The sequence below is a fragment of the Candoia aspera genome, chromosome 6 (assembly GCF_035149785.1).
Source record: "Candoia aspera isolate rCanAsp1 chromosome 6, rCanAsp1.hap2, whole genome shotgun sequence".
NCBI lineage: Eukaryota > Metazoa > Chordata > Lepidosauria > Squamata > Boidae > Candoia > Candoia aspera.
The window spans coordinates 65616679-65643137 of record NC_086158.1 but is presented as its reverse complement, the minus strand read 5'-3'; the positions used below and the strand labels follow the sequence as shown (position 1 = coordinate 65643137).

The window sequence follows — 26459 nt, the reverse complement described above, 5'->3', positions numbered from 1 at the left end:
GTAGCAAAAGGTTGGAAAGTTGCTTTACAGGGCTCCAGATAGAAATAGGCCCTGTTTCTCACAGCAGGAAAGTATGGGGTTGTGGAATATTGGACTTTTCCGTGTCTTTGAAACCTTCTCTTTGTTGGAGGTCCCAGCAAATCAGCATGCCTCATTAGCATGTAGATGAGTTTGTTCTAGGATGCAATTCTCTATGTGCTTCTGGAGGAAGCTGTTTTTTGTCCCTCCCACATTTCCTTAGTCCTACCTTCGTCCACCATCTTAGAAGGAAGCATGCTGCTGCTGCTCCTTCCATCTGGGGCCATGCATCGGCCTAGAATCAGGAGGTTTCCCCTTTCTGCATGCAGCCTTTAGCAGCAATAAGGGCTAAGGGTTAATTCAGTTTAGGGAAAGAAAGAAGAACAAGAATATTTTTTCCTGAATGGATGTAACTGGACCAAATAAACGAGTAAGACTTTTTTTTGCTTACTTTTGAATCTACTTTGTCTAAGTGTGTAACTCTTTATGCTTGGGTGGGCTAAGTATGTAAGATCAATAATCTATATTTCTCTAATGTGCTCATTAAAGCTAGTTTAGATGATATTCTTTTCTGTGCATGTCTTTTTGCTGTATTAAGCTCTGCTCCATTAAGTGGTCCTAGCTGTCCACTAATGGCTTCACTCTCGTTGTGTCCTAACCTCTTCGGTGTTGCATAGCAAGTATGGACTGTTAAGTTTTGGAGACCAAGAAAGGGGAAAAGTAGCACTACTTCTGCTACTGCTACTACTATTGCTACCATTACCATGACTACTTCTGCTTGCCTCTATCTAATAATCTCCCATTCAGTGTTGAGAGGAAGCATTTCTAATCTTATAACACACATGAAGTTAACTTAATTGATTCAGAATACCATAAACCAAGGCACAATAATCCTTTTTGTGGCTAAGAGCCATACTTCTAAAAAAAAATTATGTGAATCTATCCATTAAATCTATAATTGATCTGTTTAGGTGTATGATGTGATCACAACTGGTGACATTGGAAAGGGCAAATTTTTTGGCCTTTTCTGTGTCTTGGAGGGCCTTTAAAACAAAATAGATGCTTTAAACCCAGCAGAGGTTTAAAACACCTATTTCAGTCATATATAAATCTCCACTAAAAATAGGTAATGTTGAAGGGTTCTGAGGGATGTACATGGAATCTTGTCCCTCTTTGCATTCCTCATCCACTGACATTTACAAGACCCTGCAGATCCATGAAACATCTAAGTACAATTATTCAATGGGTGGTTCAATTTGTTTTTAAATTTTCCTGTTACATGTAAAGCAAAAAGGATCTTGATGAAAAAGCTATCCTGGAAAACAAAGAGGTTGAAATGCAAATCATTAAACCCATTTTCAGCCCACCAATCACTTTAAACAGCCTCAGCTTTATGACCTTTTGAATCAGATTATGCTAGCTCCTGAAGGTTTCTAAGTAGTTAGGCCAAAATCCACAGGCTATCAAAAGATTGTGCAATGAACCAATCTTATGACCATATAGCCTGGCTGTGATCCACTATATATACCCATTAAATAAATGCAAGTCTCTGCTGTTTTTCAAGTCTGGAAATTTATTATAAAGGGAAAATTTAAAATAAAGGAAAAAAAAGTTACTTAAGAAAACAAATTAAAATGCAACTGCAAGATAAATTATTATTATTATTATTACTTGGCCTTCTTTGTCTTCAGTGAGGCAATACAATTCTTTAATGTAATAAAGGTACTGATTCTAAAAAAGGAAATTAAGATGAGAATAGCCCAACCTACCTGTTACCATACAATTCAAAGGTATATCTCTACAGCTCATGAGAATGCCAAACGGTAGTGTAAAACAATATAGCAAAGAAGGAAATCACAAATTTTCCTAGATTTTCTAAGGAGGTACAAAACTGATCTGCCTTCTTTAGACGTTTAATTCAGGAATATCCACCAGCTGATTATCAGCTGGTTTGCAAAGAGGAAATATATTTGTTATACATGTTTATGCCACAAATCACTCACTCAAGAAAACTATAATTTGCTTAGTCTTTCTTAAGAAGCTGCCAGGCCCACAACTAGGGCCTGTGTCACCCGGGGCAAACAAAGATTCCACGCCCATGTTTGCCAATTATTTGTATATCCCTTTTAATTATTTATTTGTATATCCCTTTTAATTATTTGTTATTTGTATATCCCTTTTAATTATTAAGACATCATCCGGTTTCATTTGTATATCCAATGTAACATCTTTTTCCATATCATTCTTATAACTTGTAATTTTTAAATCCACAATTGTATCAACCTCAGTCTCAGTATTGTCCAGTAAATCTTGTTCCTGTTCTATAACCTCTTTTAAATCAAGTTTATCTATGATAGCAGACAATCTCAGAAGTTAATCTTGAGTCCATTGTTCCCAAATATCCTTGAATTCATCTAAAGTTAAAATATTTTGCTCCATTCTGTATTAGTGAGTCGAATTTAAATGTTCTTCTCCATTAATTATAATCTTTAGTTCTTTCTGGTTCCCTCTGGTGTCCAACCTTCATAATCCCATCTTAATCATTTTTTTTCTAAACAACAGCAGCATTTTCACACAGGAAGGTTTCTTATAATTAATTTCAAAATTATTTAAAATCCTCGAGACCCTTAATCCCGTTATAAATTTCTGAAAATTGTAATTACCATTTTGCTGTTTATTTTGCCCCCCCCAAATTTTTTAAAGTCCTTAATCTTGCACTTGGTGGTGGCTCAGTGGTTAAGACACCAGGCTTGTCGACCAGAAGGTTGCAAGTTCGGCAGTTCGAGACCTGAGTGCCACGTGGAGTGAGCTTCCACACTCGCCCTAGCTCTTGCCAACCTAGCAATTCAAAAGCCTGCAAATGTGAGTAGATAAATAGGTACTGCTTCACTGGGAAGGTAACAGTGTTTCCATGATTGTCATGCTGGCCACATGATACGGAAGTGTCCTTAGACAACACTGGCTCTTCAGTCATGGAAACAGAGATGAGCACCACCCCCTAGTGTGTCATTAGATACAACTTAATGGGAATCTTTACCTTTTACCTAATCTTGAACTTAAAACTTTTTTCTCCAAAGGTTGAAGGAAACTGACCCAGTGAATGTTGTAAAACTTCCTAATCCAAAGGTTTTTAATAGTTGAAAAGCAATTAAAAAGCAGTTCCCAAAGTGATTAAGAAGTGAGGCTAGACTGAGCTTTTTGTCCATATAGGCTATGTTAACAGCTGTGAGCTTGATGGAAGTCCCTCAATTCCTAGCCACTCCACTCATGAGCCAACCACAAAAGCCTTTATTCCTGTGGTCTACTTGCGAAGAGCAACTGTCCAGAGTGCATGTGGGCAATCTCACTATCTCTCCTTTTTCCGGAGAGATTAAAAGTGGCCAGAATTTGCCTTCTGGTCACTGATTTCTGCCACAACACTGTCCCCACTCCTTCAAGGACATTCAGGTTGCCATGACCTTACCGGAAGTCCATATTGTCTTCCTTTTGACCAGATTATGGTTGTTCATATGATATGGAAAAAGATGTTACATTGGATATACAAATGAAGCCAGATGATGTCTTAATAATTAAAAGGGATATACAAATAACAAACCAGGAGAGTGACTTGAATAATTTTCTTATTTTGGATTTACAAAAGAAACCTGTTAGATTTCCAAAGGATTTTCTGAGAAGAGACAAAGAGAAAATGAAAAGAAATGAAGCTCTGGGACATTATTTAAAAGGATTAGCGATCAAGATTGTTGTTTCTGATAACCCTTAATGGATTTTTGCTGACCAAGAACAAATGACGAGACTTTAAAGATTTGTAAAAAGAGATTTTTTGTTGTATTTTTAAAGAAAATGATAGGTTACTACATTAAAGGGAAGGAATATAAAGTTGGTTTATTTGATTAGGGTTAAAAGATATAGTATATGTTGTTTTCTGGTACCCCTTAATGGACTTTGCTGACCAGGACTGAATGATGAGGCTTTAAGGATTTGTTTATAGAACAGAGATGAGATATGAGAAGAAGAGATCCTTTGTTATATTCTCAGAGAAGATAAGTTACTGAATTGCTTGTACTGGTTGTGATGAAGGGGGAAGTAATTTCTTTATATATTTCTTTTCTATTTTTTTGTTTATATTTTCTTTTCTTCACTTTCTATCCCTTTTTTCTCATTCTTTTTTACTTTTTTAGTTTGTATTAGTCTTTTCTTTTTGTAACTGCAAACTTTAATAAAAATTATTACATTAAAAAAAAAGGAAGAAAATATGCTCCCTCCACCTAGTTAGTCCTCCAAGAAAAGAAGTTTGGGCTACCGAGTGCTGAAAAAGCCAGATTTGCACTGTCTGAGTTCAGGTAGCTGCTGAATTTATCTCCCTGCTTATATTCCCTGCAGGCTGCTTAAGGATATTTTTGCAAGCAATTGCAACCAGCAATAAGTTCAATTGATCAAAACTTCTCAGTGGAGCCTAAGCTCATACATTTTTTAAACATCTTCCTCATATCCCATATGTAAACAAACAGTATTCAGACTACAGATATGGCTTGGGAGACACAAAACAGCACCAGGTATCCCTCTGTGACTTGTCAGCTAATGGCAGCTTGCCTGGGAAACTAGGCTTCTTTCCATCCTTGATAGGGACCACAATTAAAATGCACATATAGTCAGTTTGGATGAAGTCTGTGGGGGTCCTTGTGTAAGTAGGTCTAGGAACATGGCTGGTTTTGCTCCCCCACCTTCTGTTCTCCTCCATATCCTCTGCTGCTTGCCTACCCAATAGGAAGGAAAGTTTATGAAACTTTGTTAGAAATATTTCTAAAATATTCCTTTTTTTAATGATGATTATACCAAAGCCAATGATAAGGTTTGATAAGATGGTAAGCAATTGCTAACATTTAAAGTAATTAAAGGATAAAAAACTGCTGACTTTATATTGGAAGAAAGTACACTCCCAAAAAATGAAAGAAAAATTTTAGAATTCCTGTAGTAGATTTCAGCGAGAATTTTGGAAACCTTTTCACACTGCAAGCACTCCATTAGTAATGACGACACTCCAAGCAAAGCATTAAACCAAAGAGGAAAACGTTGAATAAGATGAATGTTGGGAAATACTTTCTATTTACAAGAAATACTATTTTACATTTAGATTTTTTAAAATTAATTACAATTTTTTTTGCTCAAGGAATATTTTTTGCATTATTCAGCAATACATTTTCAATGTCAAAAACAAAACAAATCCAGAGGTACAAAGTTAATGAATGAGTTCAACTATCAGAATGCTCCAAGCAAAGAAATACAAGCCACACACATCCAATAACATTTTAGAGCAAACTAAATAGATTGAGCAATAGACAAACAAATACACAAACATGGGTGTATATGTCGATTTCTTCCAATAAAAGACTTTGTAAATTTTATAGGGACATTAGGTCAATTTACATTTTGCCCCTAATAGATAAATTCCCTGGGAATCCAGATAACTTTTATGTGAAACATCATCTTGAGGGTCTAAAACCACACATCACGTGTGCAGTAGCCAAATTCTGTGTTGCCACAATGAAAATAAGACAAAATTGGCTAAAGAAGTAATTACCCTTGTTTTAAACATTAGTTTTAAATTTAAATATCTTAATAAATTGTTAGGGGATACACACACACACACAGTATATGTGTATGTTTATGTGTGTGTCTGCATATATATGTGTGTGTGTGTGTATGTGTGTATGTGTGAGTGTGTGTATCTGTCTATCTATCTGTGTGTGTGTATAATACTTATTGATGTTTTAGACTCACACTACCTGGGTAACAAATGTATTAATATTTGTTATTAATAAGTAATAGAAGAGTGAATGCTATATTATTATGTGATCTATTTTATTAGTTGGTTGTATATTATTTTATCTCTTTGTTTCACTCTGTTTTTGTTCTTTTAAATTTTGCTGGTCATTGACTGAATAAATATTATTGATTGATTGACTGATTGATTGATTGGTATATAACAAGAGATTTAGCTGCTATGCAAATAAGCGATCAAAAGTAAAATGACAGTTGAAACACATCAGACTTTTTTCTTCCATGCCAGCAAATTAACTAGATCTATGAAATGTTACACAAGCCAGATACTGATTTTGTTGTTGTTGTCAGAACTTGACTGCCAAATTTTTATCTGTTAGGTGATTAAATCACGATTTGGCTACCACTAAATATGTACAACACCTTATCAAAAGCATATGTGAAACTGAGCCTTAAAATAAGAATGATTGGTATGGTCTCATAGAAATTGCTTTTGTATTGTGTATTTAATAATTAATGGCAGGTCAATAACCCCATGTGCTATCTTGGCTAGATATCATTGTGGTGTAGCTTATAAAAATCATTATGCCCCATGATTTGATTCAATGGGATGTCTGAAAATCTTGCTGTTCTGAGATTTGGATTATCTAGTGGTGTTGCATTTTTCCTCTTTACCAGTGATTTTCAATTTATTTTGCAAATAAAACAGTTCAATCAGAAATGTGTCAAGAATACATAAACAGCTGCCTGACTGTTAGCTAATAAATACAGCCATGACTTAGCATTTGTCACAGTCCACATAGTAAAGCTGTCCTGATTTCTTACTAAATAACCAAAAAGAAAATACACCATTGGAATTTTTAGTTAGATGTTCATGTGTGGTTATTTTAGCAAAAGTAGAATCTCTCTCTCTTTCTCTCTCTGTCTCTGGAGCACTTTATGTTCATAGAATTGTAGGCATGGAATAGACTTTAGAGTTTTTCTAGTTCAACCCTCTGCCAAGGGCAGGAGTCCTCAAACCATCCCAAACAAATGGCTGGGAAATCTCCAGTAAAGGAACACCTGTGACTCCAGGAGGCAGGTTGTTCCACTGCTTAATAACCCTCATGGTCAGAAAATTATTCCTTATTGGGATTGCCTTGTTGCAAAATTGTATTTTGCAGCCAGCTGTTTGGTTTGGACGAAAGAAGGGGTGTTACTGAGAAACAAAAGGATTTTAGAGTTAGAAGAGCATGATCTGAGATTTGGCTGGCATGGTTTTCTACGGTACAATAAATCAAGCTTAATCTAGATTTTAAACATCAGTATGTTAGAGGTGTCATATTGAGAATATGGAATAGATACAAACCCAGGCTGTGCCCGAAAATGCCTTTGTGGATATCAGCCCAAGACACATTTTATAGAAAAGAAAAGCAGGCAAAAGAAATGGTTGACATATTAAGAGATGTTACAACAAGAACATGGAGAATATAAGTCAAAAGAGCAATTGGCTACAGAGGGATTTAGTTTCCAATGGTTTTTATATGCACAGTTAAGAGACAGGTTTAAAGTAGGCAAAAAGACATTTCGAACTGAACAGTGTAAAACAGAATTTAAAACTTAATTATGTGCAAATGATGAACATATAATTGCTAAAATGTATAAGCTTTTACTGAAATAGGAACTAGAAGAAGAACAAATTAAAGAGCGTATGATAAAATGAGCTAAGAACTTTGGTTATAATATACAGATGGCTCAATGGTGAAATATGTTGTGGAAAGGACTGAAATTGATTTATAATTTAAATTCTGTTATAATTTAAATGAGAACTGTTATAAAATGGTGTACTGCTGGTATATGACATCATAAAAAATATCTAGAATGTATAAAGGTACTTCAAATCTATATTGGAAATGTGGAAAACATGAGTCATTTTATTGTACTTGGTGGACTGTAAAAAATCTAGAAAAGTTTGGGATCAAATACACACAGTGATACAAAGAATTTTAAAGATTAATATTCAACTGAAACCAGAACTTTTCTTGCTGGACAAACAACTAGAAATTGGTTCGAGGATGATTGCTTTTGTACATGGTAACTGCGGTGAAATTATTACAGGTAGTCTTCACTTAACTACCATTAGTTCAGCAACCATTCAAAGTTATCATGGTGATGACTTGGAGAGGGGCAGGTGCATGCAGTTTTCCAAATGATGCACGGCCTTCTCGCAAGCTTTTGGAAGGCCTCAGAAGCCTTCTGAAAGCTTGCAAGAAGGCTGTGCATCATTTGGAGAAGTGCATGAGTGACTTGGAGATGAGTGGGCGCAGCATCAGGAAGAAGGCCTGATGCAGCCAGCAGCTACCTCACATAGAGCAAGGCTGGGTACGCCTCAGCAGCAGCAGGAGGAATAAGACGGCGAAGGACAGCTGGGGGTGGCAGGGCCAGCAGAGTAGCGGGGGGGGGCTTTGTGTTGTGGCAGCTGGCTGTGGTGGCACTGAGGCTGAAGTAGAGGCCCAAGGGCAGTGGCGGCTGGCTGAGACTGCCAAAGGTCGCAGGCCTCTACTTCAGCTCCAAGAGCCGCCAGCATCACTGCCGCTGCCGAGGACTGCTGCTGTGCAGGGCAGCCAAAAGGGCAGAGATGGGAAGGGAGATAGACAGGTTGGGGGAGTTCAAGAGGCAGCAGTCCCTTACCATACCAAGTCTTGGGGCTGGAAGGGGCCGAGCTGGAAATGGCTTGGTTCGGGGTGGGTCCTCACCTAACAATCAGTGGGATTTGGTTAATGATGGCTGGCAACAGGGACTGCAGGGATTGCCATCACTATGCAATGTGGCCACATGACATCACACTTTATGACTGTATTGCTTAGCGACAGAAATTCTGGTCCCAATTACCATCGTTAACTGAGGACTACCTGTATGTGCACAAAGATGGAAAGACTCTGAAATACCCACAATGGAGGAATGGTTGATGAAGATGACAGAATTAACAGAGATGGCAAAATTAACTTGCTTAATTAGAAAAAAGAGAATAACTACATTTCTCAGTGACTGGAAACCCTTTATGGACTTTTTGCTGAAAATGGAAAAAAATGAATTGTGATTCATGGGTTTGATGATTAGAAAGGCTAGAATATGGAAAGAAGGGAGCCATGATACAACATTAAGAGAGAGAAAGAATAAAATATAAATGCATTTACAGCTGCTATTAAGAAGACTGGAAGCCATTTCTTTATACCTTTTTTTCTTTTTCTTTCTCTTTTTTCATTTCTATTTACTTATCACTTTTCTTTTACTTTACTTCCTTTTTTCTTTAAATTTGTACTGTTTTTACTTTGTAAAAAACTCCTTCAATAAAAAATAATGGGAAAAAAAGAAATTATTCCTTATTTAGAGTTTGGATATTTGTAAATCTGCCACCCACTTGTTCTTGTCCTACCCTCAGATACTGTAGAAAATAAATCCACATTCTCTTCTCTGTGACAGCCCTTCAAATATTGGAAGACTGCTATTACATCTCCCCGTAGTCTTCTCTTCTTTAGCTGAACATACCCAGTTCTTTTAATTTTCTTCAGACGATTTAGCTTCTAAGTCCCTCATCATCTCTGTTGCTCTTTGCACTCTTTCAAGTTCCTCAGCATCTGTCTTTACTTTCTTTTTGGGGTGGGATGAGGTTGTTTTTGTTTGTTTTTCTACTTCTTTTGCAAAAGGCTGCTGGTTTTTATGTGAAACTCTCTTGTTTTATTGAGTCTTAACTTTGTTAGCTTTACCTCTTACATTTCTCTGCCTAAGTGATTAGAGTTTCCATTGTTGTACAGGGAGCTGTTTTACTGAACGATATCTTTTAGATATAGACTGTCTTGCCTGCAGATGGAAAGAAGAAGAAATGTCTTAGGTTTGGTTCTGGCTAGCAAAGCCTGCAAAAAGCCTCCAACAATCAAAGCTACAGGACTTTTTATCAGCAAAAGGAGCCAAAACCATAAGTGGAAATGAGTCTCTTCTATTAAGTAATAAATATGAGGTGTTAAACCAGCCAGAGCTAGATAGACAGAATGATATCCTTGCCTCACATCTTTTATTGCAATGTGACTCACTGGCACACCGGCACAGTTACAGCAAAATGAAGAATTGTCAATATTGGATTCAGCCTCTAAATTACCCTCAGCAGTGTTCAATTCTGACAACCTGATGGCCAAACACTGTATATTAAGAGCTGAAAACAGAGCTGTGATTTTTCAAGAGCCGCTGACATCACAGAGAAGTTAGACAAGCTCTATAGCTCCTTGATCCATCTTGCTAGGTCTCTGAATCAAAGGGTTAAATCTGAAGAAAGGGCTCATTGCGGTTGATTGGTAAAGTAGTGATTCTTCAGATGCAAGCCCTTTCTTTGAAATCTGGATATAAATCAGAAGCTAGTATTCAAAGGAGCTATTGAGGAAAGCCTCAAAGTCCTTTTAGCTCTTGTGTTTTACTACCTGCTCAACATTGCTCATCATTAAGAGTAATAACATAAACAAGAGAAGATGGTCTACAAGAAAAGATATATTGCATTCTTTGAGTGAACTATTATGCTGTCAAATGTACCAAATACATATAGGAGGAGCTGAGTGGCTCCCAAGAAGCAGAAATGATTATAGAAGTTTGCTAAAACTTACCAGCACAATTATCCCTTTAATTCTCTGTAAAATGAGGATATTTTTGACTCTGTTCCAAATGCATCCATACTGTGTCTTTCAAGACATGGCCATTAGACCACTGATAAGGGATGTGAAAAATCAGCCTAGAGCTGATCCTTCCAGGTGTACAGAAAAAAGTGATTTTTTTAAAGGACTAATAAAGTGGCCTTGAAGCTCAGAAGAAATGGGTAAGCAAATGAACAATTTGACCCTCCTGCTTAACGACTCTCAAGAAGATCAGTTAAAGGATTCATTCAAAATATCAAGAAGCAGTAAGAAATCCTCAGCAAATTAGACAACTTAGAACTTTAGTTATCATCTATTTGTGATAACATGGCTGTAAAATGAAATTATATTCACTCTGGCTTGCAAGATGTATCTATGGATGTCTATAGGAAATCTGCCTAATGTCCACTGGAAGAAGCTTACACTGTTCCCTTGATTGTCTTGATGACATTACATTTGCCCAGTGCAGACTATTCTCAAATTCAGTCGCCCTCCATACAGACAACCCCACCAAAAGGAAAGAATGAGGATGAATATTTGCTTGAAGAAAATATTCAACTGACATAAAAAGAGGATATCAATAACTCTTCCCCTGGCACGTCTGCTGTGATTGCAATGCCACCTCTTAATTTTGAAAAATTCTTATATTAAATCAATCCTTTTATTAAATCAGTATGAGGTCCAGGCACAGCTGGGTGAAGACACTGGAAGCAATGTCAAGTCTACTATTATTTGCTCAACTGCAGGGACCAATAAGACATCCTGCTTATCTCTTGAAATATTAATATTGCTATCTGCATTCAAGAAGAAGAGGCGGTGGCAGGGTGGAGAGAGGGGGGGGGGAATAAGACCCCTTCTTTCTAAATGATTGGGAAAATAGGCATTATTGTCCTTCAAGAGAAATAGAAATGTGAGTCCTTGAAGCTTGAAAATTTCATGTTGTATTCACTGTGGGCACCTCCAAGAACCAAGAAGGGTATGCCATTGAAGGCTCCAGTATGATACATTCAGATAAACCATTCCAACCTGCATGTATGCCCCCCACCCAATCTCACTGGATATGATTTTGAATCTGTCAGTAGACAATTATACATTCAACATATATATCTAAAACCAGTTCCTGTGGTTCCTTAATGTGATTATCTTAATAGCGGGGGACTTAAATACCAGACTTGAGTCAATTGAGTCAAACTGCTGCTTACACATTTTAACAGTGTTGCCTTCATTGAGATGGTTCTACCCCAACTCATTCTCACTGCTATAAAGACCATGGAATATAGTATGTCCCAAATGGCAATCAAATACTATATTTTTATCCTAAACAGATCAGCTGAGGGGAATGTGTTGGAGAGCCTACCTATTTGGGTTGATGTAGAGGGAATTCTATTGACTTCTAATGATTTCTTCAATCCTATCTTCAAATATTAACTCCTAGATTGATAGCAGCCATCTGCTTCTAGTCACTGAATTAGTAATGAACTCTGCTATTCACCACAAGTCCCAAGGTCAAGTAAATTCTCACTTGGTGAAAGATATGAGAGTGGAAGCTCTAGTACTCTATTGGTTCATACAAAGCAACTCACCTCTGACAGTCCATCTATATTGGACTATCTACCATAGGCCCAAAAATATCATTAAGTTCTGATTCGACAGTAAATGCACAGAAGCCAGAGCAAAATCAGTTGAAAAAACCAAGGCTCTGTAGAGCTACTAACTCTAGTTATATTCAGGTATTGTATTAGAGAGGAAAAATGTATATAGGTCTTGTTAAAAAGGAAGAAGGAAGACAGAAGGATAACTGGGAAACCTTACTCAGATATCTTGTGTGTTTTGGCACTTTGTCTTACCTGCCTTCCAAAAGGTGTTACTGGTTCATTTAATATAATTCCTCAGAGGAGCAAGATCAGCACAATCAGCACTTTCATTTAGCAATAATACTAGCTCCATACCCATACTGGACATTTGTCTTACGATATTCTAAGTTGGACCTCTGTGTCTCTTTCTAATGCTGCTAAACTTATTTCTCATTTAAAACAAGGCAAAACTGCTAGACCTACTTCTGATAGAATTATTTAAGGCAAACATTAACTAGTGGGCACTGATCCTGGCTAATCTATTTATGCATATTTATGTTAATTCCAGATTCTAGCAGACTGGAATAAATTTATCACTGTCCTATTACATAAAAAAGGAGACAAAAGTATTCTATCAGGCTATTGCCCAATCAGTCTGCTGAGTACCATAAATAAATTGTATGACAAATGCCTTCATGGAATATTGCTAGACTGGATGTCATGGGATAATATTTTAGCAGAAGAACAGCCAGCGTTAGGAAAGATAGGTCAACTCTAGACCACCGCCTAGTTCTTCAGAGACTAGCCATAAAGTATTTTTTATGGGGTGGTTGGTAGCTTGAAGGCACTCACACTGCTTTTTAGTTCTTCTCCTTTACCTGTTTGTATTTCTTGTATTTCTTATAATGGTTTTTATGATTTTCTATTTGTAAGCCACCCAGAGTTGCTTTTATAGCAAGATGGGCAGTGTATAAATTTAAATAATAATAATAATAATACCCCACTGAGGAAAAATTGTACATTGACTTCACAAATTTGAAGGCAGCTTCTGAATCAGTCCTCAAAAACAGGCCATAGAAGAAATCGATTGCCTTCTTCACTGACAGGTGCATCCACATTTAATTGCAAAACTCTATGAGAACAATAGAGTTCTCGTATGGCACAGAGTGGTAGGTGGCAATATTGCAACCGAAAACTCTCCCCACAACCCGAGTTCGATCCCAGTGGAAGCTGGATTTTTGGGTAGCCGGCTCAGGTCGACTCAGCCTTCCATCCTTTTGAGGTTGGTAAAATGAGTACCCAGCTTGCTGGGGAAGGTGACGACTGGGGAAGGCAATGGCAAACCACCCCGCTATAGTCTGCCAAGAAAACGTCGTGAAAGCAGCATCCCCCCGAAGGGTCAGACATGATTTGGTGCTTGCACGGGGGACCTTTCACCTTTCACATGAGAACAATACAATATGGGTCCAATGTGGCTTTCAAGGGTATCTTCTACTTTCCCCTATTCAGAAAGGCGTGAAATAGTGCTGTATTTTGGGAACCATCCTTTTTCATTTCTACATCAATTCTCTCAAGATCAGACTTTCATCTCCCATTTTGATTAGTAGACCCATTTCATTGCATGCAGATGACACAGCCATCCCCTCTATATTTTAATGAGCCTGAAACAGTGCTTCAGAGCATTTGCTTTTTATTGGAGAGAAAGGCCTCATTAGTCCTAATAAAATCAAAGTAGTTGTATTACCTAGAAGCCCCATTATACTCTATCATTCTTTAAAATTTGAAGTCATCTGTATTACTTAAACTAAGTCATTCAAATACTGTATCTCAGTGTCTCTTTTTATGCCTGAACATCCTGAAAAGGACAAACAAGGATCACCTTTTGGTGGGGTCAAGTATTGCAAATTCTCATTTACAATCTGCTGCTCATAATCACAATAAGCATATTCTGGCAGCAATTAGGATCTATAAAGCAAATGCCATAAGTACTTGATCCATAGTATAGAGGCTTGCAAATATTGCAATGCGGCTCCTCTCGAAGCTGTTCAATCAAAGTTCTTAGCTCTCTTCTACATACGACCTGCTATGTATACAAGATTTCAAAGAGGCTCACATGCGGCTTTGCCTCCAGAATACTGCCTAAACTAGTTTACGTTGAGAGTTGTCTGGGCATTGACCTTTTGGGATAATGTAATATCTTTATGGATCCCTGGGATAAATTCAGATCTGATATCCTGTGGCCTATTTATTATCTGAGCTTGACCACGACCTCCACCAAACTTAAGTGAATTCAATTACACTTACTTCTAAATAGGCATGGCTGGGACTGTACCACATAGTATTTCATTAAGGCTTCTAAATGTTTTATCCTGCTTTCAGTTTTATGCAACAAAAGTGACATTTTTTTTCAAATTTTAGCAAAAATAGAAGTTAAACCACCCACTGACAACTTGATAAGAAAATGCTGCCTTGTTGATATTATAATTTAATGTCAACCTTTAGAAATGAATAAAAATATTCTCTGTTCTTGCTGGCAGCCTCAACTCAATTACCTGCTTTCTATAATAGAACTTTAGCCAGAGGTGCTTTATTTGCATCAGTAGTTTTGTATTAGCAATCATATGTATTATCCATTTGTTTATTTTACAGTTGTATGTGATGTTTCTCTCTTATTTTGTGGGTGTCTAGAAATAAGACGTATCTTATTTCTATGTTTTAAGTTCAAGTATACATTGCACATTAGATAATGTTGATGTCATGAGCACTGATGGTGAGCAGGAGGGGCCCCTATCCAGGGGGGAAAACGCATGCGTAGTAGCGAGAATTTGAGCTGTCATTCAAAGAGACACAGAACAGACCCGCCTTGACTTTTGGGGTTTATCTGTATGGGTTTTCTCACGTTTCTTCAGTTCCTTAGGATTTTCTATCTAATGTAGCAGTAATAAAACACTAGAGACTTATTCCTCATCTCAGTGTGGTTCCTGCCTGTTAGGACATCAATCCTAACAAACTCCTACTCCCATTGAAAGAGGGAGGAAGGAAAAAAAAATTGGGTGGGGGGAAATGTCTTCGGAAAACCAGGGAATTCAGCAAGCCATTCAACAACTGGCAGCAGCCTTGCAACAACACCAGCAACAAGTAGATCTCCAGATCAACACATTACAAGCAGCTATGCTACAGCAGTTACAACAACCAGCTCCGATTATCCCACAACCGGTGCCAGCAGCAGCAGCAGCAGCTCCGCCTGTAGCCTTGAGATCCCAGGGCAGTTTACCAGAGAAGTTTGGAGGAGAAGCAGGACAGTTGATAACCTTTCTCACACAGTGCACAATGTTTTTCGACAGCAGACCGGCAGAGTTTCCCACAGACAGAACCAGAGTCACTTTTATTTTAAGTCTGCTAAAGGCCCCAGCAGCCAAATGGACTATTCCCATGGTAGAGAACAACGACCCAATTCTCTGTAAGTACCAGAATTTTCCTGCAGGGTTCCGAGCACACTTTGACGACCCAATGGTCACTGCCAGCCGGGAAATTCGGAAGCTCAAGCAAGGCAACAAGAGGGTGGGAATTTACACTGTTGATTTCAAGCTGTTAGCAGGAGATCTGGACTGGAATGAGAGTGCATTAAAAGACCAATTCAAACAGGGGCTGGATGAGGAAATAAAAAATGAATTGGTGCGCCAGGGAACACCAGCTACTTTAGAAGGTTTATATCAGCTGTCTGTGGTCATAGATGCCAGGCTAGAAGAGCTCAGACAGATGCAGCCGGGGAGAGGCAGGGGCTGAAATGGAATGTGAATCTGGAGGGGAAGGTGATGTCTTGAGCACTGATGGTGAGCAGGTGGGGGCCCTATCCAAGGGGGAAAACGCATGCGTAGTAGCGAGAATTTGAGCTGTCATTCAAAGAGACATAGAACAGACCCGCCTTGACTTTTGGGGTTTATCTGTCTGGGTTTTCTCACGCTTCTTCAGTTTGTTAGGATTTTCTGTCTAATGTAGCAGTAATAAAACACTAGAGATCTATTCCTTGTCTCGGCATGGTTCCTGCTTGTTAGGACAGTTAATAAACAGATTGGCAAAATCATTTTACTCAGTGGCAAGTTCTTTAGCAACACTTTGCATACTACTTACAAATTACAGGTAATCCTCACTTAACGAGTGCCCTGTTTAGTGACCATTCGAAGTTACAATGGCGCTGAAAAAGTAACTTTATGACTGGTCCTTGCACTTACGACCATCGCAGTGTCCCCATGGTCACGCAAATGAGATTTGGGCACTTTGCAACCGGCGGGCGTTTATAACTGTCACAGCATCCCGTGATCACCATTTGTGTGCTTCACAGCCAACATCCAACGAGCAGAGTCATGGAGAAGCCAGCAGTAAAATCACAAGTCTCAGTCATGTGATGTGTTACTTAATGGCTGTGTTGCTTAGCAGTGGAGTTGTCAGTACCAATTGTGGTCATTAAGCGACAACTACTTCGTACAGTACATAGCAACTAAAACATACAGTATATAGCAACAACAATAGCTTAGTTGTATGCGGTAAAAATATTCTTAGGCTCTGAACTGGCTCTGTTTAACTCAGTAACAGTTCCTTACTAGGAAAAGCTAAAAATATGTTTCTTTGCTTGAACTTCTCAGTATTTCAGTTTGTTTTGGGGCTTGGCTACAGGCTTTGTTTCCCAGTGATGACTTGGCTGATACAGCTAAATTCTATTCAACAACTGCTCAGGCCCCAACCTGCAAAAAGAAACTAACATTATTTTGCTACATATAGATACGTGCTGCTGCTTCTGTAAAATCTCGCATTTCGATCTGTCTTTACATTTTGGTCTATACTGCAGTTGAAGTTAAAGTTTGGTCTGTACTGCAAAATTGTATTTTAAGTTTGAACCAGATCATTCAATCTGTATTAATTTCACAAAATGAACCATGCAAATAGGGAATAATCACCTTTCATTGGAACAGCTAGTGTACAACCTTTTAACTTTAATTCAATTGAAGTTCACAGTTAACTCTATGTATAGAACATAATCATTAATTATTTTGGCTAGACAAATTTTAGATTGGCAAAACCCTAACAGAAAGCTAGATATAAAAGCATGGATTAAAGAAGTTAAATTTTCTTTGTAATTTATTTTTTTAAATAATACAGCTCTGAAATAAATGTAAATTATCTGTTTAATGATTTAAAATATATTTACGAGATAAAAATGCTTAACTTAAGAAAAGGAAGGCCGATATTATTCATGAATCTATCTAGCATATTTTTATGTTCACAACCTGTGTGACTGTCCCAAGTAGGACATGGTCCCACTCACCACATGGCCGTAATTTGTTCAAATGACATTATACCAAAGAAAAACAAACTTTTTAGGCCAGGGGCACATCTGTTCTTTCAAAGTGTCTTACTGTTAGTGAGGTCAAAGACCAAATGTATACAAACACAAAATGGGTAGTATTGCTAAAACTATAAACAACAGTAAAAAATATTAATAATAGGCAGATGTAATCATCTCAATACATATTCTACAGACATTATATATTTAGAAACCTTTAATGAGATTACATCATCTTGATCTGACAGCAGATAATAAAGACAGGATGTATCTGAATGCCCTGGAAACTTAACTATTAGTGGAAATATGTATTGCATGCAGATGTCTTTATAAAAAATACAGCACAAAAAATGAGCTATGGCTTCCCACACGGCCCATTCCACATGGACAAAGCTAATCTTCATACAGGCTTTTCTTATATCTCCCTTCCAGTACAGGTGTTGCTAATGTATTAAAATGTGTTAATGACATAGCTCTAGTATAATCTGAAATTTCAGTTTGATTTAAGTATCTAGTTGTAATGGACCTAAAAGACTGGCTACTGAGATCAACCTTCTTGGCAGACAGATTTGCACTTCTTGTCCCTTTATGTCTAAGGCTGTCTGCTTTAGCTCTGACTTGGTCTGATCAGAGCCCAGAGCTAATAAAGCTTCTTGTGAGTATCTGTATCAGTTCAGCTTTTGCAGAATAGAACCTCTCCATTGAGCAATAAAATTGTTTGTTAAAACTAAAGAAACCAAACTAGCAGGAAAAAAGGATAAATTTAATCAGTAATTTAAAATACTGATCCACACATCAGTTTCCATCCTGATTATGCCTGTGTCTTGATGCACAACCATATTTGGGGCATACCAAGGTACTTACAATACAGTGTCTTCCTCAAAAACTCTGAATGCAAGGACACCATAACTGCAGTATCATTAAGGTACGCTATCTAAGCTCTGACAAGCAGGTGCATTTGACTTTGACTATAAATAATTTAATTCACACTGGTACCTATAAAGCACCTCTGGATCAATAAAAGGCTTAGAAGACCAGAGCTGACTTCTGAGCATTCTGCAATACGTAGTGTGCCCTCCTCTGTTCCTTTGAGACAGATAATTCTCATGATCACGGCCTATCACAAAAAACCCATTTACCAAAAGATAAACTAGTGCTTACAACACTATAATCCCAATATGACCCTTGGGGATCTCCAAAACATTCTGGCAAATAAACGTAATGATACAAAGAGGTGCTTTCCTTTGAATCTTGCCAGTTTTCTACATATTTCTTAAAATTAATATTGTTATTATTATTTAAGTAAAAAAGGAATTGCAAACCTGGTGAGCACCAAGTGAGATGTCTGGGGAAACACTGAAGTCATGGGTGCCATACTGCCTACCTTTGCATTAGGCCAGTCATTAGCCTAACCTAAACCACAAGATAACTGTGAAGATAAAATTGGTATCTATTCATAAAGAAATCAATAGACAAAAACAGTACTCAACCAATGGGTAACCTGTAGACATTACAATGCCTGTATGCAGCTCTTTCCTCATTACTTTTTTTAAAAACACTTTTACATTTAGAATCTTATTTTTCTCAGGCCACAGCCACTTTTGAGCCCTGGCCCCATGCATTTATTTGAGTGTAGCTCTTGGCACATCATTCAACTGTAGAGCCTGACCTATTCTGTCAGAAAAAAAAGCTGTCTACATCCTGGATATTCTCTGTCCTGAAAACTTGGGTGTCAGTGTAGTAAACAGAAATAAAACAAATAGACTTCTTTTCAATGGATTTCAAGCAAAATGATGAAAACATGCCTAAATTCTGTGCTCATACATTGTGACTCTGTACATCCATTACAAAAGGGAACTACTTAAAACGTTATTGATTTAATAAATAAAAATAGATGAATATTTCTGGAAACTCATTTAAATATACCCTTCCGTATGATTCTTGTCATAATCACCAAGTTATGACAGAAGTGCAATGGTTCCATCATGATGTTCTATTCATGCTGGCTAGCATGAACATATAATTTCTTATTCTTACTCCCAAAGAAACAAATGGTTACGTAAGTTCTTTTAGGGGTAGAAAAACTAAACTTTGGGGGAAGCAGATGTGAGATGAAGATTTCTTTCTTATGAATGACCTACAGATTGATTTCAGCATCCATCCTCCAGTACTGCCTCTAAAACTATTTTTTTTTCTATTAAAAATAAATGGAATTCAAGATGGTGATTGGGAGCGGACGCTAGTCGCTGCTCTCGGGGGGAGGATCCTGGTCTCTGGGACCTTGATCCCCAGCCCCCTTTTTGTCAGTCGGGGGTTTTGGGGGAGTGTTGTGAATCAATTTAGGGGTTCCCCGGCTTCGAACATCTTTGGCTGGAGACAGTTGGAGCTCCCCTGGGTGGAGCAGCAACGTAGCAGAGTGTGGCGGAGCTGGCAGTAGCGGCGGACCCTGGCAGACCTCCCAGGGGTTTGGGTGAGCTTGGGCGACCCTCTACAGACCGTGCTGGACCCTGGCGGGACCTTGTAGACACTGACGGACCCTTGGTGGCCTGGAAGAGATGGCGGAGTGGGATAGGCCTTGCAGTGAGGCCTCTGAATGGCCTATAGTAAAGTGGTGGAGCGGCAGAGCTTGGCAGAACGTGGCAAGCCTTGTGGTAGCAGTGGACATAAATGGACCTCTGGCAGGCCTGGTGGACCTGGCGGTTTTGGGGAAGAGCCCTGCAAACCCCTTTTTTGGGGGGACCAGTGGAGAATCAGCCTTGCTGAGGCGGTGAGTCCTGGTGGTGGGTCCTCGCATTGAGGAGTGGGGTGTGGCAGCATGGTGGACTTTGGTGATATGGAGGGGCCGGTTGGACATAAGGGACTTGGGTAGTGGAACGACTTGGCATGACACCCCATGGATTCTAACAAGGCAAGGACCCAACAGGTGTGGCAGATCCCAGCAGCAAGGAGGAACGAGGGTTGGAAGGAGGACTGGCTACTCCTGCAATTGCTTGGTGGCAGCAGAGAATTTTTAGGGTCCCCTGGGTGTGACTGGGGTACTCCCCTTTGGGTGTGAGAGACACAGGGGGAGCCCAGGACTGTATGTTGTTTATGTAAGAGTATCCACCCCTAAGCGAGAGATAGGACATTGGTAGGAGTGAGTGGGGTGCCCCCCTGTGTCCAGTGAGAGAAGCCGGGGGACACAGTGAGTGCGCGTGTGGTGGTTAGGCCCAAACAGTGCTGAGAGTGGGAGCTGGTACGCTGGGGGGGCCTGCCATCACTTGAGGGTATTTGTGTGTGGGAGGATGTGTGTGTGGGGGGGGACCCTTGTTTCAATCCAGGGTTTCTGGAGGTCTGGGATTGGAGGCAACTGGGCCTGGAAACTCTGGGGGCTGCAGGGTGGGTTACCTTATTGAGGTGGTGATGGGCCAGGGATGTTATAGCGGGAACCGGAGGGTAGCCCATCTTTGGGGAAGACACCCCCAGTGTTTGTTACCAGTGGCATGTTCCAGCCCTCTGTGTTCAGACCCAAGCCCCAGTCAGCAGATCCTTGAGGGCCCCAGTCTCTGGCTGCTGCTGCTTAACACCAGGTCAGTCAACAACAAGGCCCCACTCATATGTGATTTGATCACAGAGGAGGGGGCAGACCTGGCATGTATTACTAAGACCTGGCTGGGCCCAGGAGGGGGGATAGCCCTCTTGGAAATGTGCTCAACTGGGTTTCAGGTGTGGCATCAGCTGAGACAATAGGGTAGGGGAGGAGGGGTAGCGGTTCCTATCTGAGAGTCTCTAGTGGCCTTCAGGGGTGCTGCTCCACAAGTGGCTGGTTGTGAGACCCTGTTCTTCAAGTTGGGTTCCTGAGAGATTGAGATTGTTGCTGCTGTACCAGCATCCCTGCTGCATCGCAACCTCCCTGCCAGAGCTGCTCAAGGCCATCTCAGGGCTGGTGGTAGAGTTCCCCAGGCTTATGGTTCTGGGGGACTTCAATCTGCCATCCCTGGGGCATGCCTCAGAGACGGCTCGGGAGTTCATGGCCTCCATGGCGGCCATGGGCCTGTCCCAGATTATTCAGGACCCGACTCGAGACAGTGGCCTTACTCCGGACTTGGTTTTCTTGTCGGAGCAGTGGCAATGTGATCTGAGGGGAGAGTTAGATCTGTCCCCATTATCATGGTCAGACCATGCCCTGGTGGCCTTGAGATTCTCTGGTGCTGCCCCACTCTGCAGGGAGGCAGGAAACCATTTGATTGGTCTGCCCCCAGCAACTGATGGATCTTATGGGGTTTCAGAAGGAGCTGGAGGTTATACCCGAGGATCTACTGCATGGTCTAGCGGAGGTCCTAGCCGCAGCCTGGAATAGGGAAGCAGCTGGGGCCTTGGACAGGATTATGCCTGTGCAACCTCTCTTGCCCCATCCAACCAGGCACTCCCTGTGGTTTACGGAGGAGTTGCGGGTTCTGAAGAGGGTCAAGAGACATCTAGAGCGCTGCTGGAGGAAGACAAAGACCGAATCCGACCGAACACAAGCTAGAGCCGCTATTAAGGCCTACCTTGTGGCAGTAAGAGCAGTAAAACATCAATATTTCTCCGCTCTTATTGCGTCCGCAGAATGCCGCCCAACGGCCCTGTTTAAGATTACCGGATCCCTCTTGGGTAAGGGGGATTTGGTGATCCATCTACAGATCGTGCAGAAGAGTTTTCTGAGCATCTGCAGGATCAAATCGCTCAGATTTATTCTAAGTTGGATTCTAAGCGTGAGGCACAGTCTGGAGAGATGCCGAGGGAATGTACTTACCATGTTATCTGGGAACAGTTTGATCCTGTAGGACCTAAGGAAGTGGACAGGATCCTCCAGACTATAAATGCCACCACATGTCATCTAGACCCATGGCCCTCCTGGCTGGTGAAGGCAGCCTGGGAGGTAACATGTGGTTGGGTCCAGGCAATGGTTAATACATCCTTGAGTGAGGGGGTGTTTCCAGCTGCCTTCAAGGAGGCACTGGTACACCCCCTCCTCAAGAAACCATCACTGGATCCTACTGTATTGGACAATTTCCATCCTGTCTCCCACCTCCCCTTTTTTGGGAAGGTGGTTGAGAAAGTGGTGGCGTTACAACTCCAGAGGATTCTGAATGAAACAGATTATCTAGACCACTTCCAATGAGGTTTCAGGCCAGGATACGGGACAGAGACTGCATTGGTCACATTTATGGATGATCTCTGGTGGGAGTGGGATGGAGGGAGTGCATCCATCCTTGCTCTTCTTGACCTCTCAGCGGCTTTTGATACCATCAACCATGGTATCCTTTTGGGTTGACTCAGGGAGTTGGGGGTGGGTGATGTAGTTTTACACTGGTTCACCTCCTTCCTCCAGGGCCAGTACCAATTGGTGGTGATAGGAGATGAGAGATCTGACCCTTGACCCTTCTTGTGCAGGGTCCTGCAGGGTTCGGTTCTCTCCCCTCTCCTATTTAACATTTACATGAAACCACTGGGTGAGATTATCTGTCACCACGGGATGAGGTATCATCAATATGCTGATACTCAGTTATATATTTCCATCCTGGGTGAGGTAAGTGATGCACTGGCTGCCCTTTCTCAGTGCCTAGGGGCTGTGGGGGTCTGGATGGGGAATAACAGGCTTCAGCTGAATCCTGGTAAAACAGAGTGGCTGTGGGTTGACGGTTCCTCTGTATCTGGGAAGTTATCATCTTTAGTTTTGGATGGGGTTGCACTGCCCCATTCAGACCTGGTGCATAACTTGGGGGTCCTTCTAGACTCATGACTCCTGCTCGAAGAGCAGGTGGCAGTCGTGGCCAGGAGGGCCTTTGCACAACTTTGTGTTGTGCGCCAGTTATGCCCTTTCCTGGATCGAGATGCCCTCTGAACAGTCACTCATGCCCTGGTCTTCTCCCATATAGACTACTCCACACGGTCTACATGGGGCTACCCTTGAAGAGTATCTGGAAGCTTCAGCTGGTCCAGAATGCAGCCACGCGGGCAGTTATTGGTGCCCCAAGGTCGGCACATGTGACACCACTGCTACATGAGCTGCACTGGGTGCCAGTTTGCTTCCGGGTCCAATTCAAGGTGTTGGTTATGACCTTTAAAGCCCTACATGGCATGGGGCCAGGTTACCAGAGGGACTGTCTCATCCCCTTAACATCGACCCATCCCACCCGGTCATGCAGAGAGGGCATGCTGCGAAGCCTGCCGATAAGGGAATTCCACCTGGCGGGTTCCTGGAGGTAGGCCTTCTCTGCAGTGGCGCCTGCCCTCTGGAACATTCTGTCCCCAGAGGTGAGGCAGGCCCCTTTGCTCCCAGCCTTCCAGAAGAACTTGAAAACCTGGTTCTGCCTCTTCACCTGGGGTGGGAGAGGCAACAGTTTTTCTTGGGGGTGACTAGCACCGTAGATCTCTCCCCATGAATAAGATCTTCGCCCTTTGGATTTTGTATCTATTTTATTCTTATTTTTTGGTTTATATATTGTAATTTATATTTTTATGGTTTTAATTCCTGATTTTATTGTAAACTGCCCAGTCCCCCTTTTTTGGGGGAGATGGGCAGTAATAGAAATTTGAAAAATAAACAAACAAACAAACAAATAAATAGGGTTTTTTATCCTAATGGAATGGGAAAAAGCTATTGTTGCAGAGGCAAAACATTTATTGAGCATCCTCCAGTAATACCCCGAATAGCCTTCTGGCTCACCTCCTGGACCCCGCCAGGTGGAATTCCCTTACCGGCGGGCTTCGCAGCATGCCCTCTCTGCATGACCAGGTGGGATTTCTTTCAGCAGTAGATTAAGGATTACCTCCAACCCCTTAACTCTAGTTGTTAAGGTTGTTCTTCAGTGAGGGAGCCTTTTTTAAAGTTCAGAAGCCTGTTGCTTAGGTATCTCTAATTCTTAAATACTTTATTAGACTAAAGGAATTCAGGGTACTATGCATTTCCACTGTATACAATTAAGGGTTTTTGTATACTCAAAATGAAACTGAGAATGGAAATTTATATTAGGTCTATATGACAGTTTATTCCTTCTTTATCCAAAATGTTCAGCACATGAAAACTTCAGATACTGTGTCTCTCACGTGACTCACATGACTGGGGAGACATATGCATCGAATGAAAATGCTGAAGTAGGAAAGCCATGCTAGTTTCCACATTAGCTGGAGTGGTGATAATAGAGGACACTGGCTTACACAGAAGCCAACATTTGTATTGCCCACAGGCTTCACTTCTGTCTGAAATATCCAAAGTCATTAAAATGACAGCAGAGAGTGGAGGATTATCCAAGCACACAGATGGTAGAAAATTAATAACATCCAGGTTGTTGCATTGTCACTGCTAGCACAATTATGGTAGAGGTACACCAAACATGGAAATACTCCAGCTAGAAGGTTGAATCCAGTCAAACAAATCTCTCCAACCAGTCCTCAGGGTCCCCAGAGCGCTCTCTCAACCTGTCTCTTACAGAAACAGCCATTTCAAGGCATTTACTTTGAAGTGGCTATTCATTCCTACACGTACACACACACACACACACGTTTTGCAGTGAGAAAAGGGGAAAGTGAAGTTGCATCACTATAAACCATGATTTCTAGGTGTTCCAAGTACTGTTTTCCTAATTGAGAAAACTGAAGGACCATGAAGCTGAGTGTCTAAAAGCCCTCAGTCAAAGCATGCCTGCCCAGAAGTGACAATTCCCTGTGAGTCTCATGACATCCATGGCTAGGGAGAAACTGATATTGTCTGCCTCCCAAAAAACCCCTGGAGTAAAATTGCACAGCAAAATTGGGTTTGCTAGGCACAACTGTGGATTTACAAGTTGTGCAGGCCTATTTTAAGCAAGTGATATTAAACCTGTTTTCCACATTTACCTTGATTAAAGCAAACACATTTTGTTAAGAAAACTGTTCTTACCATCTGAAAACTTCTGGTAGAATGAAACTCACACTGCATCATATCGAAGAATATTGGAATTGTAGCTTTTCTAAGCTCAGTTTCAGGAATCAGAGTCATTTCTAACATGGGCCCCACCATCTCAGGAATGAATTTGATTTTGTGCTGGCCTGTTGGGGAAAAAAAACTGAATGTAAGAGAAAAATAATTACTTTCTTATTTCAAGCATAGTAAATAAGAATGCATCAGCTTTAGCCTACGTAGAGACTATATTTATTATGTATGGACTTCCACACAAGAGGATGCATCTCAAGTAGATATAATGACTTTAGAGCATGATATTAGGCAATTCTTTTTATAGAGACAAATGGCACTGATGGCAGAAGAAGAGAATGAAAGGAAGGAGTTGGCATGCAGACTGCAGTTAAGAGAAGGCTGAAGAAATGTTGGCACTGAGTAACTGCTGGACAATGGTTCCATCAACAAGCCTGCAGCAACTGGGGAAAGCCTAGAGACCCTGATAGGTAGTGCAAAAGGTGCTGCTGCCATAACAATGAGGGGACGTCAAAGCAATAAGGTGCTAACAGTAAGAGGATGGGAGTAAGAGTTGGATACCAGACTGATAAAGATTCAGGAGAGGAGATAGTAATGCCTGAAGCTTCTAGCTTAGTGAAAAGACCTGCCACCTCGCTGGATCACTGGAAGGCTGTTACAAAGAAAATCAAAAAGCCTTCAACCTAGTGTATAACTGGCATATATTGGTTCTGAACAGGAAATAATTTAATTGATGGGATTTTTACTACCCTATCCCTTTCTTCTCAACAAATCTTGCTAAAGAGACTCTGAGAATTGTTATTGAAAAGAATCACTTTCAACCTTTGGTAACTGTGAAAGAGCCTGACACTGAGTGAGGAAGGCAGCATCGGTGGTGGAGGTAGAAGACCCAACACCTACAAAGCCAAAGCAGCTCAGATGCTGAAGAAAATGTTGGCTGAGTCCCTCTGACTCACCCAGAACACTGTCACACACATCTGGTGATAGTGGTGGGGCCAGAACAGGCCAAGTGTACCAGCAGCTGGTACTGAAAGACAGCTGCTGCAAACATCCAAAGGTGGGAAGAGGTGAGTCTAGAGGGCAAGGTAGGGTTGTTATCCAGAAGGGGACTGCAGGGCCATAATGTGGCAGCAAAGGGACTCTTCAGAAAT

The 26459-nt window shown here is 40.6% G+C and overlaps 1 protein-coding gene across 4 annotated transcripts in view; it reads right to left on the bottom strand.

The window, feature by feature from the left end:
* DOCK1 (dedicator of cytokinesis 1) overlaps positions 1–26459 on the bottom strand; it is a 489239-nt gene that overhangs the window by 113912 nt on the left and 348868 nt on the right. For all 4 annotated transcript variants that reach the window (XM_063307343.1, XM_063307344.1, XM_063307341.1 and 1 more), the window contains exon 33: positions 25276–25424. In XM_063307343.1, the coding sequence (XP_063163413.1) occupies positions 25276–25424 (149 nt within the window). The remainder of the gene's footprint in view (positions 1–25275; positions 25425–26459) is intronic.